The 21,193-nt window shown below is 35.3% G+C and overlaps 1 protein-coding gene across 8 annotated transcripts in view; it reads right to left on the bottom strand.

Moving 5' to 3' along the window:
• The window catches only part of ZNF280D (zinc finger protein 280D), a 123,583-nt gene that overhangs the window by 98,649 nt on the left and 3,741 nt on the right, over window positions 1-21,193 (bottom strand). For 5 of the 8 annotated variants that reach the window (XR_009500824.1, XR_009500825.1, XR_009500823.1 and 2 more), the window contains exons 2-4: window positions 17,104-17,254; window positions 3,852-4,067; window positions 462-608 (exon numbers count right to left, since the gene is read on the bottom strand). Coding sequence is in view for 5 of the 8 variants with exons in the window: in XM_059913211.1 (XP_059769194.1) it covers window positions 462-597 (136 nt within the window). In the remaining 3 variants the exon portion in view is untranslated. The remainder of the gene's footprint in view (window positions 1-461; window positions 609-3,851; window positions 4,068-17,103; window positions 17,255-21,193) is intronic. The other 3 variants (XM_059913213.1, XM_059913212.1, XM_059913214.1) reach the window with 3 other exon arrangements.

Below are 21,193 nucleotides of genomic sequence, written 5' to 3'. Positions count from 1 at the left end.
CTGCAATGAGGCAGTTGCTTAGATATGAGAACCCCTATCTGAGACTAACCCAAACTTATTTAGTGTATTCTGACATTTTAAGCAAAATATTCTAAACTCTTCTGTTTCTGAGTTTAAAAGAGGAAAAAAAAAAAAAAAAGAAAATGAACAAAAAGATAAATAGGTTTACCTGGCTCCACTAAAAATTATGATTTCTAATATGAAAAGACCCCCAGTGTCACCAGCTAATCTTAGTCCGTTTCTTTTTCTCACATCTGATATTTTAACCTCTTACCTCCTTCCTTTAGTCCCCAATCAAAACCCTGACTCTGAAATTCTTACTGACCTCCCACCTAATCTTTCATCCCTAACTCCCTACAGAGGAACAAGGACTTAATTAAATGCCTATAAAACAGTTCACAAGTTTTTCTATTAGAAACAGTATCTTACAAAACTGGGCTTCACTAAAAGTAAATGCTCACTTGAAATTGCTGGTTTTGAACTTGATATCTCTCCAACAAAGATCGGCTCATCATCATCATCATCATCAACCTCTTTTACTTTCTTCTGCCATGGTTCCAACTCTTCTTCTTCACATTCCATAAAGAGTTCTGCCATTTTTGATTTATCTAATTTTCAAAAGGAGAGAAGCAAACCTTATTTTCAAAAAGAAAAATACATTTTTTGTAATACATAGTATGATATTTAAGATCTACTTTAATAATCCTAATAGCAATTTCTGAATTGATATTTATAGTTAGTACATGGTAGCAACAATGAGAAACCCAGAGCTCACTCTCTAAGATATAAACTAGTAAGATTTAGATAAAGAGATGATAGATAGGTAGACAGATAGATAGACGGATGATGTTTGATAGTAGTTCTTTACAGTGGACAGAAAATTTGGGAACAAAGTCAGTTTCAGTCATATGCCTAGAATATGATTATATCTACAAAAAAAGATTGCACCTAACCATTATCCAAAAAAATAAAAATGTACTAACAAAAGGCAGATAAACTAAGAATAAGAGGCAACAGGTGGGAGATATAACAGAAAAACTGAATCAAACTCAGGAATGCCAGGTACACAGCAAAGCAGGGATGAGGTGCTAGACTAAAATAAAAGAACAAAGTGAGGCTTATTCCAATCAGGGAAAATTACACATTTCTCGCCTGAAGAAACAGACCAAAGAACATATAGTAAATATCACCATCCTAGGAGTTCTGACCAAGCACAGACCTCCTAGGAAGCATTTTAGTGCCTCAGGAATAGACAACCAATTAGCACCAGAAATTTTAGGAAAACCTCTTGTCTTTCAGACCAAAATCAATAAAACAGATAAAGAGTCCTAAGGAAAAGAGATAATGCAAAAAGCAAGACAAATACTAGAAAAAATATAATTATCATTTTTAGAGATATGAGACAAAAAAGGATGTTATAAAAAGTAATGTTCAGAAACAAAAATAGAATTTAAAATACGATAGCCAAATTTTTTAATTCAGTTAAAAAAACCAAAATGTCAAAGGTGGAACTAAGAGAGAAAAAAAATATTTATATATACATACATACATACACACACACAAGTATATATATAAACAAAACAGAGAACACAAGGTTGTTAGAAAATCAATTTCAAAGGTACAACACTCACCTAATAAAATTTACAGAAAGAGAATAGAGAAAAAGCAGGGGGTAGGTTATCAAAGAAATAATGTAAGAAAATTTCCTAGATCAGAAGACAAAAATCTCTTGGTTGAAAGATCCCACTAATACTCAGTACAATAATCAAGAAAAAAGTTATACCAAGACATATAATTATCAAATTTCAGAACAAAAAAGATAAAGAGAATATCCTCAGATCTGTAGGGGATGGGGGGCAGAAACAGGTCATATAGAAAAGATCAAGAGTAATAAGAACAGAAACTAAAAGACAGTAAAGTAATACTTTAAAAATTCTTACCAGAATTATTTTTCAATTTAGAATTCAAACTTTTCATCAAGTGTGAGAGTAAGGACCAGCAACAGCACACAAGATTTACTTCCCAGGCACCCTTTCTCAGGAAGCTACTATACAATCCACCAAAACATGAGACTCAATCAAGAAAGAGGAAGACACAGGATGAAGAAAACATGGCATTCAACACAATACAAAGTCCCAGAACAACAGAAGTTCAGTAGGCCTAGAGAACAACCAGTCCAGACTAATTCAGGAGAACAGTACCTTCAGGAGGAATGTCTCTAGGAGGCCAAAGAAAAGATGATTAAAATATAAACTTTTAGACTACCTGACAAGTTTTACAGTATAGAAAATTGAATTGAGAGGCTCTTGAGAGTGTGAGAAGATTTAGCTATAGACTTTAATACAAGTTAGCAAATTAAAAAACATCAAAATCATTAATTGCTGGGTACACCAATGAAAGAAAGAAAAAAAATAAAAAGAAATGTATCCTCTCATATGCTATTCTATATATAATGGCATATTAATAGCATATTACCATGCTTGTCAGTGAACAGTATTTATATGGTCATCATAATGAAAATATCAAATACAGATTTGATTTTTTATGTTGGGAGATACTTAGAGGGAAGGAAGGCATAGCTGTAAGAAAGCATAAATCCTCATGATAAACATCACTAGAAAATGGTTAAAACTCACTATGCAACAGACAGCACACATATATGCACATAAGCACTCTTCAAGAAACTGAGGTTAAACCCCTTAAAGCCTTTTTAGGTTGTTTGATTTTTTAAAACTATGTATATATATTACTTTAAGCTGAGATGGAGGAGAAAAAGGAAGAGGAGGGGAGGAGGGAAAAAAGAGAAACAGTACTAAAGGTCTAAACTAAAGTAACAGCAATGGAGATGGATACAAGTGATGCTTAACTAGATATATAAAGAGGATATATATAGCTATATACCATATATATATATATATATATATATGAGTGGGACAGGGTGTGGGCGCTAATCCACTATGACCAGTTTCCTTAAAGGAAGAGAGGATCAGGGGACTTCCCTGGTGGTCCAGGGGGTAAGACTCTGCGCTCCCAATGCAGGGGGCCCAAGTTTGATCCCTGGTCAGGGAACTAGATCCCACATGTATGCCACAACTAAGAAGTCCATATGCTGCAACTAAGATCCCGTGTGCCGCAACTAAGACCTGGCACAGCCAAAATTATTAATTAATTAATTTTTTTTAAAAAAGAAAGAAGAACAGCAGATCAGGACACAGATACACGTATTGAGGAAAGACCCTCTGAAGGGAAAGGAAAGACATACGAAGCAGATGACCACCTATAAGCCAAGGAGAGAGGCCTGGAACAGATTCTTCCCTCACGGCCCTCAAAAGGAACTAACCCCACCAACACCTTGATCTTAGACTTCTAGGCTCCAGAATTGTGAGCAAATAAATTTCTGTCGTTTAAGCCATCTAGTCTATGATACTTTGTCATGGCAGCCCCACCAAACTCATGCAGAAGACAAAGACCTTCCTTACTCTTTTTAGCACGGTACTGCCACTGTCAATATACACAGGGTATATTGTTGAGAAAAAAATTTTTGAAGATACGTAACAGCTTTACAATTTTTTTAGAAATAATTAATTTTTGTCTATGCATAAAAGAAACATACATGATTATGTATGCCAAACTAATAATAGTAGCGATCACCAGGCACAGAGAGAAATCATTTCTACTTTACTCATATTTTAATTCACATTATTTGTTTTTATGTGAGCAATTGTTACCTTAACAATTTTAAGTGTTTTTGTTTTTAAGGAAATGTGCCTACCTCTCATCCTTTCTCCTGACGCAAAGTTATCGGTACAAAAGCCACATATACTGGTATCAGTAGTGGCAGCAACACTTACTTTTTGGCTGAAAAGGGTTGTCGCCAATCAAGTTGAAGAGCTGACTTTCTGTAAATTGTCATTTAAGTACTGACACAAGATATCAGTCAATTTTATGAGTCACTTTAAGTAAAGCCAAATATTGAAACGTGAAACCTGGGGTTTAGAAATTCTTGGATCTAATTTTGATCATCATGTGACTCCACACAAGGCAGCAAGTTATATTTCTTTTCCTTCCTATAAAATAAAGATACCTAGTATTAAAGTGGATTTCATTAAATATACACATACTTAATCATTTTTCCTATAAAAAGCTCAATTTTTAAATTTGATAAGTTTAACATAAACATTTAACTCACTCTACATAACTGGTTCATTCTTGAATGAACCCAAATTTAATAAGTAAAATGGTGATTCTATTAAGCTCTTACTATTTGAAGAAGTCTGAAATTATTAAATTACAAATAGTTTTTTAAAAGCATCCATGTGTAAAAATGAATAATCACCTCATAATGCACTATTTTAATAAATCTGAATTTTTCAGATGCTAAGTGACATTAATCTTTAACTGTTACCTATTCTTCACATTCCATAATAAAACATAATCTTAAATAAGTTTTAGTTTATATTTCTCTGGGTTTTTTAAGCAATGAAATTTAAAAGGAAAAAATTAGTTGGATATAGTACTTCATCATAGATTAATTCATTCAAAAAATAACTATTCAAACTAATCATACTCATTGCTTTCTGTATGTAAGGTAATGTACAAAGTTCTAGGGAAAAAACAAAGAAATAAGTCACAGTACTTGCCTTCAAAAATTTATAATCTAATATGTTTATAATTCAAAACAAATGCTTTTATAATAAACATAAAAAAATTTGAATTGGGGCTTCCCTGGTGGCACAGTGGTTAAGAATCTGCCTGCCAATGCAGGAGACATAGGTTCGAGCCCTGGTCTGGGAAGATCCCACATACCGCGGAGCAACTAAGCTTGTGCACCACAACTACTGAAGCCTGCGTGCCTAGAGCCCGTGCTCCACAACGAGAGAAGCCACCACGAGAAGCCCACGCACAGCAAAGAGTAGCCCCCGTTCTCTGCCACTAGAGAAAGCCCGCGCGCAGCAACGAAGACCCAACTTGGCCATAAATAAATAAATAAATAAAATCTATTTTTAAAAAATTGAATTGCCTTATTTAAAACAAGAATTTGCTTTCTGGATTCCCACACATACAATAGCATAAATTTTTTAAAATATACAAAATTTTTTAAAACTGCTTTCCTTATAAAGGAAAAAAAGTAAAAAATTAGATGACAGAAACCTAAAATATTAAGATACACAGCTAATACAATCTTCACATTCCTCTTTATTCTCAGGCTGACAAAAGCTAGTTTTCCTGCTTTTTAATTTCCAATTTATTTGGATTGAATTAGTCCACAGGAAAAAAAAATTATTTTAACCTCAGAAGTTATTGCTACAAATGTTTAAATTACTATTACAAGAGACTCTAGTGAATATTGTGTTCAACTAAATTCACCAAGTTATGAGGTCTCTTTAACTCAATTATTTGAATAGTTGTAGCCTGCCCCTAAACTAACATCAGCAGTACCTAAGCAGATACATGACAATTCTTGCTCAACATTAAGGACCTCCTAGTACCAAGAATACAGAATATTCTCTAAGAGCCTTAATTACACAGCTTATGAGACTCATATATAACATTTTTGTTAAGTGATCATATAAATATCATTTAACAAAACTTTAAAATTAGTACTCAATTTACAAATATTCAATTAATAAATGACATGTCCATATGAACAAGATATCCACTACCTATGACTATAAAGATGACTTTAAGATAACCTACTTCAGAAGCCTGAGGATCATAGTAGCTACTTAGGAACCTCAACTGACACACTAGCAAACACACTAAAAAGCTGGCAATTAGAACTGTAATTCAGCCAAAAGCTGCACTGTGTAATACAGCAGCCACTAGCCACAGGTGACTAAGTTTAATTAAAACTAAATAAAATTTAAAACTCAGTTCCTCAGTTTCACTAACCATATTGCAAATGTTCAAAGTCACATGTGGCTGGTGGCTACTGCATTTGACAGTGCAGCTACAGAACATTTCTACTGGACAATGCTGGTCTAAAGAGTCATTGCCTTATTTCATTCTGGTTAATAAACAAACACTTTTCATGGATTCCTTTGGCATGTCAGCCACTGGAACATGCCAAAAGTATCACGGTAAAAATCTCTCAAGTCACTACTTCAGAATTTTAGTGGTAAGGCATGGAATTCTATGAAGGTTAAATCAGCTGCCAGTGAAGTGAAATATCCAACAAAGGTATGCAGTGGGGATCTCAAAGCTCCAAAAGGTTTCAACAGCTTCTGCAGCTCAGAGGTGGCTCCAAAACAGCCAGAAAAAGAGAATACACTACACTTCAGCTACTGACTCAGGTAGAAATTTTATGACCATGTTTAATATGCTTGTTTCTAAATGAATTCCAAGTAAATGACTTACAAGACTTTTTTATATTATAATTCATTGACTTTTGGAGACTGCTCACATAAATAATTATAATTTCTACTTTATTATTTTTTGTTTCAGATTTTATATATCTAAAATTAAACTATATCTTAAGGATTTTTTCCTACAAAAAATTTGTTTAAGTCAAAGGAAATGTGGGGTCTAAATTTTTAACTGTTTGAAAATTTTACTTTTAGCCATTGATAGATACCACCTGATGCAATGTCACTGTGTTAAATAACAAAGGTAATGCATTTAGTCCTATATACTCTCTGGTAAGGGAAAAATTAAGCCACTCCACAATCCACAGCTGTAGAGTCTACACATAAAAAGAGTACTAGGCTAGAAGCCAGAAGAACCAAGTCATAGCCCCAGCACTGCCACAACTTTCAGTCAAGTTACCTTACAATTCTGGGTCTCAGCTCTTAGTTCAGGTGAATTATCTCTAAGGTTTAATTCAGCTTTTTATACTTTACTGTATACTTTAAACATTTATTAACCATAAACAGTAAAATTTGGTGAAGAATAATAGGTTCAAACTCTGACTCAACTACTTATTAGCTGTATGACCTTGGCCAAGTTAGTTAATCTCTGTGCTTTGCCTGCACACACACACGTATATATGCATATATATGTGTGTGTGTGTGTGTATGTATATATATATATATATATATATATATATATAACATAATTCACAGTTATAATGGAGATTAAATGATAATATACATAAAGCACATAGCTCAATGCCTGGCACACAGAAATCACTGAATAAATCTTAACCACTTTTTTAAAAATTATTTATTTATTTATTTATTTATTTATGGCTGTGCTGGGTCTTCGTTTCTGTGCGAGGGCTTTCTCTAGTTGTGGCAAGCAGGGGCCACTCTTCATCGCGGTGCGCGGGCCTCTCACTATTGCAGCCTCTCTTGTTGCGGAGCACAGGCTCCAGACGCGCCGGCTCAGTAGTTGTGGCTCACGGGCCCAGTTGCTCCGCGGCATGTGGGATCTTCCCAGACCAGGGCTCGAACCCGTGTTCCCTGCATTGGCAGGCAGATTCTCAACCACTGCGCCACCAGGGAAGCCCAATCTTATCCACTTTTAACTCTGGGCTAAATCCCATTTTAAAGAACTCTAAAAACAGATCGCAATTTCATTATTATACTGAAATTTATAAGCTATCAGCTGAGCATTTAGAAATTATTTTGTCATACAGGATCTTCATTACAGTAGATCCCTCATAATAAAAGTTTAGCTTTATAAATAAACCTTCTGGAATGTGGCTGTCAAATCTATCCTGTGATATTTTCATCTTTCAAAAAAGCATTTATAAACTAGTTAAAACACTCATTAACATAAAAAATGTTAAACCCTCATATGCACATAACACACACCTATAATTTATCAACACTTAAATTATACACTACTAATCTTAAAGAATAAAATAAGTATCTAATTCAAAAACACCAACATATAAAAATTAACATTTGGATAAAGTGTCTTATACCATTTCCATTTTTAAAAAAGCACTCTCATTATGTATGCATCCCCATAATTTAATTCTAAAAAAATCATTTTTAAAAATGAGTAGGTAGTAAGTAGAATACAAAAGTGAATGTGAAGAATAAGGTAAATGGTTAAGTTCTCCATCTAACCAGACCCCAAAAGTTAGAGTTATTCAAAAAAATAATCCAAGAAATCACATTATGAAGTTAATCTTTGTTTTTTTTTCATCATAAAAAATGATGTTTTCATTGGGGGTTACATTACTAGCCAAGAAGTTGGCAACTCCAAAACCAGATATGATTAATTTAACATAAAAGGGAAAATGTGAGAGGACGTCCCTGGCGGTCCAGTGGTTAAGACTTCGCCTTCCACTGCAGGGGGTGTGGGTTCAACCCCTGGTCGGGGAGCTAAGATCCCACATGCCTCGGCGCCAAAAAAACCAAAAACATAAAACAAAAGCAGTACTGTAACAAATTCAATAAAGACTTTAAAAAATGGTCCACATTAAAAAAAAAAAAGGGAAAATGTGAAACAGAAATTAATATAATCATTTCAAATGGTGAAAAGTTATATTCAAAATAACACATAAAAATAAAGTTCAACTAACATAAATTTAGTCTAAGATTAACATGCTAGCTATAAGAAACATTAAACCTTTAACAATTTTGCTTATATACTTAGAAGAGTTCTTCAGAGGAATGATTTGGATGACACAGGGTCATGGAACATTGTTCAAAAAAGTTTGATTTATCACTTTTCTCCTCTCACAAATTTCACAAGAAATCAGGCATTCAAATCATTCCACTGACTTAAAGCTTTGGTTTATGTTCTATTTCCTTTTATAAATAATTCTTTAGTCTTTGTCATTAACGTCATACTGAAATGGAGGTCTATAATTTTAGAATTCTAATCCCAAATGAATAGAGCTCTAAGGATTCGAAGTGGGTTCTTAACTATGAGTAACAATCTAATATTTCCAACCCTGGTTTTATGATCTCTCAAGAATTTCCACTATCTCAAGGAGATACTAGAAAATTAATTTTAATTTAATGTTCATTATCTTAAAACCATACAGTCTTTTGAAGAAGAAGAGTCATGTTTAAAATTCCAGTTTTTTATCACTTAGTATCCATCACCTACTGATCCCATCATGGAAATTAATTTTAACAGGATTAGAAAAGCAGAGAATGATCATGTCTACTTTGACATTCTAAGACAAGTCACACAAATAGAAACCTTAAGTCATAAGATAAACCTGTATATAATTGAAAGACCCACAGAAATTTGATTTCATAAAATTCAGGTATTTAAATTTGAAATTTTATAAATAACTTATAATTTTTATTTAAAAACATTAAGCAGATGAAATTTTAAATCAGTATTTCCTCCTTTTATGGCTTTTGTTTTATTGTTAGAAAACTAAACATCTATCTTTTTCAGAATCAGTCTAGTTGTTACTGTTAAAAACCACAGACTTATTCTTGAAAATTGCACATTCTAACCACACAAAATGTACAACTAAAAACATCTGATCACTAGCAGCTAAAATACTGCAGACAAAATACTGGGGAATGACAGAAACTCTAGAAGATATTTCATCAAATCTCACCCAATTTCTGAAAGACTCTAATTTTTATTTGAAGTAGAACATTGCCTTCTGGAAATGGTCACTTCAAGAAAGGGAGAAAACGACCTTAAAAAGGGAGAGTATGGATATACACAGTTTTATTTTTTAAATAAACCAAAAATTTCAAATGTCATTTTAAAAAAAGATGATTCATTCAGGAATCTTAAGAGAAAGATGCAAACAGAGAAGGGGAAGGGTTGGGAGTCAGCCTTGAAAGAAGTGGCCTACAATGAGATCAGAACAAGGATAGGGAAAATCCAGGTCTTGAAATAGGTTGCCCTAGCTACTTCCAAGAATAAGACTTAAAAAGCAATTAGGCCAGCTTCTCCTGTCCACCTCTTAATTTACAAAAAAAACTTCTTTCTCTGAAGGTAGGTAATCAAAGAATTAACACTTTAATTCTCTGAAATTAGAAGAAATCCAGAATTCCTTAAAGCCTATAGGAGATCAACATATGCCACTTCAGCAATTAAGAAGTAGGAAACACAGAAAGAGCTCTCCGCCCTCCTCCTATCTGTCTAAAAGCAGGACATACATTTCCCATTGTGAAGGTCTTCCCCTTTCCCTCTCCCATTCCAGGAGGAGGAAAAACTACCATTATCACTGGAGACAGAAAGTCGGCATCGAGATGGGGCTGCACAAACAAACCTTACTAAAATAGCCCTAATCTTCCATTAGTTTCCCCCATATATGTACATTCCCTCAATTTACCACTCCTAGAAGCCCAAACCTCTTTTCCTTTGACCTGCCACTTCTCCCGAAATTTACCGTCTTTTAAAAAAATGGTATATAAGCCCCCATGTCTAACCACCTCTGAGTCTTAATTTTTTTTTGGATGAAGACCTCCACTAACGTAAAAGTTAAAATATTAACATCAAATAAAATTTGTACACCTTTTCTCCTATTAATCTAGAAACTATCTGGTAGGGGGATTATGATAAATATATAAATATCATACGAAACAGGGCATGGTAGTTGCAATAATAAAAATTGGAATGTCCAACGACAGATGAATGGATAAAGACGTGATACATATATACAATGGAATATTACTCAGCCATAAAAAGGAATGAACTAGGTCATTTCTAGAGATGTGGATGGACTTAGAGTCATACAGAGTGAAGTAAGTCAGAAAGAGAAAAACAAATATTGTACATTAATGCATATAGGTGGAATCTAGAAAAATGGTACAGATGAACCTATTTCCAGGGCAGGAATAGAGATGCAGATGTAGAGGATGGACATGTGGACACAGAGGGGGAAGGGGAGGGGGGGATGAATTGGGAGATTAGGATTGACATATATACACTACCATGTGTAAAACAGATAGCTAGTGGGAACCTGCCATATAGCAGAGGGAGCTCAGCTCGGTGCTCTGTGATGACCTGGATGGGTGGGATGGCGTGGGGAGGGAGGTCCAAGAGGGAGGGGATATATGTATACATATAGCTGATTCACTTCGTTGTACAGCAGAAACTAACACAACATTGTAAAGCAATTATACGCCAATAAAAAATAACAAAAATAAAAATAAAAATTGGAAATGCTATAGCAGAGGTTCTTGACAAGGTGCTGAGGAAACCACAGAAATAAGAACTGTGCAAAATTTTGTGCACACATACGTTTTCTGGGGGCATCAAACTGTTATAAGGGTTTATGAACCAAAAAGGCTAAGAATCTCTAGGTCAGGGGTTGAAAAAAAGTAATCACATCTAGCTGGAGGATTTGGAAATGCCCCACCATGGGAGAAACATACCCATTAATCTCTAAAGGAAAGATGTTTTCATTAGTGTTTTTTTTAAAGTAAAAATGCTCAATAAAAGGGGACTCAAACATACAGAATTGTGTAGAGTAAAAAGTATGAATCCTTATTCCTTCCCCTGCCCTACCCCCAATCCCACGCATCAGAGTTTGCTATGTGATGCAGTGGATAATAATACTGATTGAAGATACAGATAGGGTTATGGTTCAGGGATAAGAAAGGCATTCCAATGTCTTATATGTCTTAACAAAGGGCAATATTCACAGCAATAATTTGGATAAAGACCATACTGTGTACAGATTACATTTATAGATGAGTAAATAGTATAATGCATGTTAAATAACAAATGAGACTTTCAACAGATCTCAACAAAGTAGGATGAATGGTAAAATCTAGCATGAAATTAGTTTTGTATTTGCTCAAAAACCAAAATTTACAAAAAATATAAATTGAAGATATACTATTTATCAGCTTTAGTTACCAGAGAGGCAGTAAGTCCAAAGTTCATTCATTTAAAAACTACATTTAGGGACTTCCCTGGCGGTCCAGTGGTTAAGACTTCGCCTTGCAATGCAGGGGGTGAGGGTTCAATCCCTGGTCAGGGAGCTAGGATCTCACATGCCTCAGGGCCAAAAAACCAAAACATAAAACAGAAGTAATATCATAACAAATTCAATAAAGACTTTAAAAGTGGTTCACATCAAAAAAAAAAAAAAGTACATTTATTAAACATGCACTATGTGCCAGACATCGTGCCAGGCAGGAATACAATGACGGTCAAAAATTAAGACACAGGTCTTGCACTCATGAACCTTACAGTCTAGAGACAGCGACAAACACTCATACAAACAGATTAAACTGACAATATGTGCTATGAAGGCTATGGACAAGGAAATTTAAAACTCAGAGTAAGGAAATTAGGTCTAGTTAGCATAATCAAAACTGGCTCCCCTAAGAAAGCAATGATTAATTGTTGTTTGAAGAATGAGTTAGAGTTAACTAGGCAAACAGGAGAGGGAAGAAAGCATTCCATGCAAAAGCAACAGCATGTACAAAAGATCTATGGCACAGAAAATATAAGAAACTGAAAAGAAACCAGTGTGACTGGAAAAGAGAGCAAGATGGTATACAATGGGAGGTAAGATAGGAGTCAAACAACGCCCCACTTTGGAGACCATGTTAAGGAATTCTGTCCTTACCCGAAGAGCAACTGGAAAGCCACCGAGGGGATTTTAAGCAGGAACTGATATAATCAGACTTGTGATACAGTGTCAAAATAAAAGAATTTGAGTCTAAAGTCAAAGAGATGATGGTTTTATTCTATTCTGTCGGATTCAATCCCCACTTGGAATACTGTGTATTGGCTATGACTCTTTCAACTTTTAAGTAACAGAAAGAAAACCCAACTTAAACTGGCTTATGCAAAAGAGTATTGGCTCATTTACAGAATTCGCTGTAGGCACATTTTAAACAATGATATGTAAACCTGGTTTTTCTCTCTCCATCCCTAGGCTTCACTTCCTCTATTCTGATTCTATCCTCAGAAAGGGTCCTCCCATTGTGAATGACTACAGCAGCTCAACTTAACACCTTCCAACATTCAAGACCAGGACAATGATAACAGGACCAGCTCTGATTGGAGTTGACTGGCTTGGCTAAAGTCATATGCCCTTCCCTAAACCAATCACTATTGATCCTCCTGGTACCAGAGACCCAAAAGGGGCAGGGCGGGGGGGTGCAGGTACAACACACCAACCACAAGATAAATACTGGAGGAGGGGATGGTTCCCCACAGGAAAATCAAGATCAAGACATATGTTACCAAGGTAAGGGAGGTAAAGGTGAATGGATGTTGGGTAGCAAAAACAACAGATGCCCACTACAAAGAATTAGAATTAAAGCTTTGTCTAGGTCAAAGGACTAATATATCTAACCTAGGAAAAACATGAGACTGTGAGGCAGGGGTGGCAGAAGTGAAAGCTGTTTACAGATATTTTAAAGTTTGTCATAAGAAAAAAGGCAAGAGGGTGACTTGTTCCTTGTGGCTCAAGTGATAATAACGATAACAACACTGCTAATATTTACTTGTTTTGAGTAAACTAGAGAATTTCATTCCTAGTTTGAGCTTCAATACAACTACTTAATTCATTACATACTATTATAAGTTATGTTATTATTTATAATAACAATTATCATTACCATTTGCTAATTAATTAAATACATGCATCCAATGCATTTCATCCAATCCCCAAAAAACTCTATGAGGCAGACACCATTAGTGACCTTGCTTTACAGCTGTGGAAATTGAATTATAGAGATTAAGCACCTTACCCAAAGTAACAAAACTAAGTGGTAGAACAAGGATTCAAACCCAGGCACTTCGAAGGCCAGAGATTTCAGCCACATATTATTTGCCTCCACCAGGAACAAGACCAAAATAACAGGGAGGCAGATTTCATATAAGAACAAAACAATCAGCAGTTAAAATATCAGGAAATGAGATGAACTTGAGATGTGACAGATCACCAAAGAAAAATTCAAACATTATGCAATTGAAAATGGTCACTTTCAAGATCCCCAAGGATCCTTCCAACCCTAATATTGTAAACATATTCATCTAGTATTTGTAAATTTTTTGCCTAGACTGAAAGAAAAGGGGGATTTGTCATATTTCAGTAAAAAAACTGCCCTAATTGAGAATGTTGAATTATGAAAGTTCATTTTGGAATTAGAAATTAAGAATTTTAGTAATCTACTTACTATACCCAAAGATTTTCTAGAAACTCTCAAGTACAACGTAAAGAATGAAACTCAACACTCAGAATGAAATTCTTGAGTTTATTTGAAGCAAGTAAATTCCTGAAAAAAAAAAAAAAAAAAAGCAGTTGATAATTTTTTTTTTTTGGCCACCCACGTGGCATGCAGAATCCTAGTTCCCTGACCAGGGATTGAACCTAGGCCCCCCCCCGCAGTGGAAGCGCGGAGTCCTAACCACTGAATCGCCAGGGAAATCCCCAATAATTTTAAATAAACAATATAAATTGCATTTTAATAAGTAAGCCTGTTTGGTGGCTTAACTCAGAACTCCCAATGATATCAAGATCTATTTAACAGATACTGATTCAGAGCAAACATCTCAAAGCCTCAAATCATCATGACAAACCAACTTTTTAGAATTTTAACATTTTTGTTAACACAAAAAATTTTAATGTAATATTAATAAGTAGAAAGCAAGCCTGTGCTTGAGCAGACTTAAATCTACAAAGCAATCCAAATCAGCACAATCATTAAAAGTTCCTATGTATTCGCCGCAACTGGAGAAAGCCCTCACACAGAAACGAAGACCCAACACAGCCAAAAATAAACATAATAAATAAATAATAAATAAAAATTAAAAAAAAAAAAAAGTTCCTATGTATTGATAAAAGCAACCCTTCTTTACAACAAGGTATCGGGAATCTCTCTTTGCACCATCTCCACTTGGTCCAAGTATTATAAAACCTCCTGCTGATCCTGATCCAGGATGCAGTCGATTTACTGTAGTTATCACCACCCACTCTGTCAGTCAGAACTGAGCTGAGCACAGCAGGACAGCTACATTTTCTACCACACAGTAATCTGCTGAAGGTATCCATCTTAAGATCCCAATAATCTTTCCAACAGCCAAATCAAATAACCCTTTCTTCCATTTTCATTTTCCTTATCTTGCATCAATTTTAACCCAATTTTTTTAAACCTTTTATTTATTTATGAGTGTATTTATTTTTGGCCATGCCACACAGCATGCAGGATCTTAGTTCCCCGTCCAGGGATCGAACCCACGCCCCCTGCAATGGAAGCACAGTCTTAACCACTGGACCCCCCAGGGAAGTCCTAACCCAATTTCTTGAGACATGCTCCTCAGTAATTTTCTGTATGCCAATAGACTGGTTCTCTATCCATCTCCTCCTTTTTAACTCTTTACAGATTCTCCATATTCTCTTCCTTCTTAAACAATGTAAAATCAGGTTCTATAAAGTTTAGACCTTAGCCCTACACAAATTGTTCCCTAAAAGACAGATCTAATAAACTTCATAGTCTTAGCTATCGGTTCTCAATAGTAGCCTATAAAATCATCAAATATTAACTTCCAACCCTAACGTCTTAACTATGTTTCAGTCCTTCATCTCTTAACTGCTGAAAACTGCTATATGGATACTTAAACTCACCTCAAATTCAATATTTCCAAAACTGAACATTAACTTTCCCCCAAAAATTAGTTCTACAGCATTTTTTTAAAAATTTTATTTATTTATTTATGGCTGTGTTGGGTCTTCGTTTCTGTGCGAGGGCCTTCTCCAGTTGTGGCAAGCGGGGGCCACCCTTCATCGCGGTGCGCGGGCCCCTCACCATCGCGGCCCCTCCTGCCGCGGAGCACAGGCTCCAGATGCGCAGGCTCAGTAATTGTGGCTCACCGGCCCAGCCGCTTCGCAGCATGTGGGATCCCCCCAGACCAGGGCTCGAACCCGCGTCCCCCGCACCGGCAGGCAGACTCTCAACCATTGCGCCACCAGGGAAGCCCCTCTACAGCATTATTCATAATAGCCAAAAAGTAGAAACAAGCTAAATGTTTATCAACTGACTGATGAATGGATAGACAAAATGTGATACACCCATACAAGGGAATTAAAAAAAGATGAGGTACTCATATATGTGACAACATGATGAACCTTGAAAACATTATGCAAAGTGAAAGAAGTCAGTCACATATGTTATGCTTCCATTTATATAAAATGCCCAGAATAAGCAAATCCATAGAGCAGAAAGCAGATCAGTGGTTGCCAGGGGCTGGGGGAGAGGGAGGAAGGGGAGAGAGACTGCTTAATGGGTAAGGGTTTGAGAAACTGAGAATATTCTGGGATTAGATAGCATTGATGATTGCACAACATTGTGAATATACTAAATGCCACTGAATTGTACACTTTAGTCAAGAATGGTAAATTTTATGTTAGATTAATCTTATCCCGATTTTTAACAATTAGTTCTACTTTTGCCTTTCTCTTTTTCTACAAATGAAACTGTCACCCTTTTGCAGTTTTTTTCAATGTTTCCCTCTTTCATTCATCCTATCAATTCCCCAGTCCTGTAGTCTTCCTTCAAGATATTTCCTACAACCAACCTTGCCTTTCCATTCATAGTACTTGTTCAGGCCCTTAGAACCTCACACCTATAGCAACAGATTTACTTTATAAGATTCACTTTATACTGTCTCTCAGCATCTGGATCTATCTGCTTTCATCCATTCAATACAGAACCACCAAATTAACAATTTCCTAAAATAATGCTGTTATTGTGTCACATCAATTCCAAACTCAATAACTCTCCACCAACACATGCAGAGCTAGGTTATACTAGTACCAGCAGCTTGCAGAATGCAGTGAGGCAGAGAATAGACCAAATGCTCTAGGAGCTGGCACTTCCACCAGAGGTTGTGCTGCCAGGCCTGCACTGTCTAACCTAAAGAGAAGAGAACACAATTCTGAGCTAGAAAGGCTGAGGCTGAAGTGAGGGAAGACCACGGTATCACACCTTACAAAATGAATATGCAGTGTCTGGCACCCAGTAAGTACTACAATGAATGAAATGAACTTTTTCTGAAACTCAGTTTCCTCATCTGTAAAGGATAATACCACCCATCTCCAAATACTATTTATTTTGAGGATGAAATATAATCATGAAATACTTTATAGTCACTAAAACACTACAATAAAAAATGAAAAATTAGAAAGATATCTTGTGTTATAACGTCTCAAAAAAACACAAATACTAACAATGTAGTGTCAAAAGTAGTGCCAATTTTCTTATTTACCTTTTTCTATTCAATACAGTTGGGAGATATATTATTTATTTTTCCTCATGGAATTTAACAAAGCCACTTCCATGGTGCATTTTGTTCCATGAGGACCTTTCTATCAGCAGTCAGCAATCCTGTATAGTTGAAAGTCAGATAATCTTAAACCCTGAATAGGAAAAGCAAAATGAGTGAGTGAGTAAACAAAGGAGATAGGGATTAGAATATACCTAAAATCCTCAGACCTCTCCCAAACCCTCCAAGTTTTGCTTCTCAAACTTGCCAAAGGTTAAGAACAAATACCCACAAAATAAGGAACACACGGGTAGAACCTAGAAGCAAGGAGCAAATTATTTCATAGACTAATGATCTTTGCTTTGGTTAATATCCCTCAACTGAAAGGCATTCAGGCAGTTGTCATGCTGAAGAAATCAAACCTGGCAAAAAAAAAAAAAAAAAAAAAAGAGTGCAGTTGATTAACTTCTAAGGATGAAGCCTACAAACCCAACCTGAGAAATTTAAGAAATATATATTAATATACTTAAAAGTGACTATAACAAACCCATTGCATATTAACACAAATACTTTTATAAAAAATAGATGTATTTTCCAAAACAAAAATTTAGAGGAGTGGCATTGTTTTCCATTTTTACAATCTCATTAATTTTAATATCTGTGTTCATAAAGACAGCTGGATTCTCTTATCTGCTTCTGTATTCAATCTGTTACACCATCTTGTTCTGTTGAAGTGAGGAAAATCCAGTTTCATAAGATAGGTACGTGGTAAAGGGAGGGCCTTGTAGAACCCTTACTCCATTAGAGATGGAGTGCAAAAGGGTGAAAAAAACCTATCATAGTAGTAGGAGGAAAGCAGTGTTGGAAAGCAGTGCAACTCTGCACCTTACCGTCCAAACTAACCATTAACCTTCAGCACACTATCAGAGTCTATAGGTTCAGTTTTTAATTTTCTTTCCTTAGCAGTTCTAGTTTTAAAAATTGACATTTTATGACTTTCATTGTTTCCTAGAGATCTTCAAACAACAAAGGGAAAAGTTACTTATTACTTTAAAAGAAAATAAAACTCATTCTTACAATTAGTAGGTGAGCCCATAGAATCCTTTTATAAATCTAAGATACATTATGGGATATTAGTGATTTTATTCTTCCTACACCTCAAAATATTTTGCTAATTCCATCATCCTAGGTGTTATTTCACCATTGAGCATCAATTTTTCCCAATTACGCTTTAAAAAAAACTAAAATAATAAGAAAACAGAAGAACGATTTAATTGCCTAGAAGGATAATGCAAGAGTGAAATAAATCATCACTAATGCATTATCCTTCACCTTTCTTTTCTTGAGTTTTCCTATTGTTTCGCACGAAATACTGCATCAGCTTCCCAAAAGGTATAGAAGACTCAAGGCATTATCTTTGTAGTCTGTGTCAGGAAGGAAAAACTTTACTTCTACCCTTTTAGGTTGTAGTATCTGGGGCCTGTGAATTAAATTAACAACAGAAAAATCAACAGGAGAAAAAGCACATAATTTTTATTAATATTTACATACACTGGAGTTCACAGAAAAGAAGTAAAACTCAAAGAAGCAGTTAGACTCAGGGTGTATATACCATTTTAACAAAGGAAAGGGAATTGGGGCTTTGAGAGACAATAAATCCTGGGGAATAAACTAGGAAATACGTGGCAGAACTAATGGAAGATAAGGGTTATTTTAGTTGGGTCTGTTTATGCACACTCATCTATCAAAACTCTCCATCTTAGGTGATACGAGTCACTCTTCCTTTCCTGGTACAGTAAGGTAAGAACCTTCACAAAAAGAAATGTATGCCCTGCTTTTAGGCAGTTAATTTGGGGCGGGGCGGGGGGGGGGAGGGGATGGGAAGAGGGCTCTTCCTGCATCTGTTGGTTCTCAATTGCCTTCTGCTCAAAATAATCCTTATGTCAAAGTGGCATATTTTAGGGTGGCAGATCCTTTCATCTACTTTTAGTTTTCACTGACTACTGTTACAAAGTCAGAACTTTTTATTTTCTGTTCATAATGAACAGAAGAAAACTAACAGAGGAGACATTTCAGAATTATTAGATGAAACTAAAGATAAATGCAAAGGTAGACAGCAAGCACTTCAGACTGTAATAATGACAGTGAAATGTAGGAAATCTCAGACTAAGTGTAATTAGACTAAGTCCCTAAATAGATTTTCTCAAACTCCAACAATCAACGAGTGAACAATGTATTTCTAAAAACTAAAAGGAAATACAGTATTCTCATTCAGCAGGAAGAACTTCGTGATACCATGTTTTTACAAAAATGCAGGACCATGCTATTTTGCTAAAAGGACATGTGACAGTATTCTTTCATCCTTCACGTTTGTAGGCTAAAATTTAACTTGATACAGTTCATAAGTGGAGAAGTGTTGAATGCAGGTGTATACAATGGTGATTAGAAGGAAACAGATGATGTAGAAATTTTAATTCATTGGATTGATTATTCTAATTGGTGTCTAGAAAACTAAAACTGAAAATACCTTGCAATTATGAAGCAAAGATGGCCATCTTCCCTTCAACAAAAATTTAAACCATACAAGTTTTCAAAAAATCCTTCAAGTGTTGCATCTGATGATGCACACTGCAAAAAGAAGATCCAGAAGGAATGATAAGCAAGAATCTACTGGGGAAGTATTTGAAATCCCAAATCACTGTTCCAGGTTCACGTATGACAGTTGATGAGTTAGTCACAGGCAGACAATGTTGCCCATTTCAGGCAAGCTTCAATCCTGAAAAATATAGACTAAAAATCTGGGCAACATGTGACAGTGTAACACTGTAAGCTTGAAAAAATGCGTATCTACACAGTGATTCAGAAAAGGGGTGAGAGCAGAACCAAGATTATTACAAGAATTGACAAAAGAATTTGAAAATTCTGTCAGAAACACAACTTGTGACAAATTTTTATAAGTTTAGAATTGGCTTAGTATTATCTAGTGAGAGATTTTCCTCAGTTGGCAATATCAGGAAGAACAAGGTTGAACTTCTGTGCATTTTCACAAAGGGAAAGGAAGAGAAGTCAACTGCACATAATCTGGTTTTCAAACATATGTGATGATTCTTATGGTCCTAAGAAAAACTAGTACTCTTCTCAGCTCAATGAATTCTCAAGCATCAGTGAGTTTTTAAAAATCCTGCATAAGTTAACCTGGACAGAGTTGTACTGTATAAAAAGACTAAAGGAGGGATAGACACTGATTAAGAAAGTTAGAATCTATCCAGTTGATTGCTGAACAACACAGGGGTTAGGAGCACCAAGCCCCGTGCAGTTGAAAATCAGTGTGTAATAGCTGGCCCCTCTGTATGCATGGTTCGGCATCCATGGATTCAACCCAAATGCTGATCGTATAGTACTGTAGCACTTTTATTGAAAAAGAAAATCCACGTGGACCTGCACAGTTCAAAATCATGTTGTTCAAGGGTCAACTGTACTTGCAAAATAATGACTTGAAGATGATGGCCTATGACTGATATTATGATCATTGTATGGGGAAAGTTTCAATTACAAAACTGTAAGTTACCAAGAAGAACATTCCTCATGCAACTAGGAAAAGCACTTGCAGGAACTATAAGAGAATTCTGTCTTACCCGCTAGATACAAAATTCTTGTGCACAAGTGTAAGAATAAAGGAAGATGCTCTTTGCGTGGGTAAAAAACTAAAAAAAAAAAACCCAAAAAACTGTGGGCTACAATTATAGTATTTGCCAAGAGCATTCAAATGTGATGCATATTAATTGTAGGGGTAGTATTTAATTAGATGCATGAAATATTTTTTTTGTTTCTTATTTTTCTAAGTATATACAAAATATTTGCTATGTTTGAATTCTTATTAAAAGCTCTAATAGTTGTTTTACATTACCTCTTTATTCTTCTGTTAATTATACATATTATATGATATAAAATTATATAAAATATATAAAAACATTTTAAATATAAAATAATTTAAAATGTTTAAAAAATAAAAGTTCCTTTTGGGCTTCCCTGGTGGTGCAGTGGTTGAGAATCTGCCTGCCAATGCAGGGGACACAGGTTCGAGCCCTGGTCT

The sequence above is a fragment of the Balaenoptera ricei genome, chromosome 2, assembly GCF_028023285.1.
Source record: "Balaenoptera ricei isolate mBalRic1 chromosome 2, mBalRic1.hap2, whole genome shotgun sequence".
In the NCBI taxonomy this organism is placed as follows: domain Eukaryota; kingdom Metazoa; phylum Chordata; class Mammalia; order Artiodactyla; family Balaenopteridae; genus Balaenoptera; species Balaenoptera ricei.
Note: the sequence above shows the minus strand (reverse complement) of the source record. Positions and strands in the feature narration are given on the sequence as shown.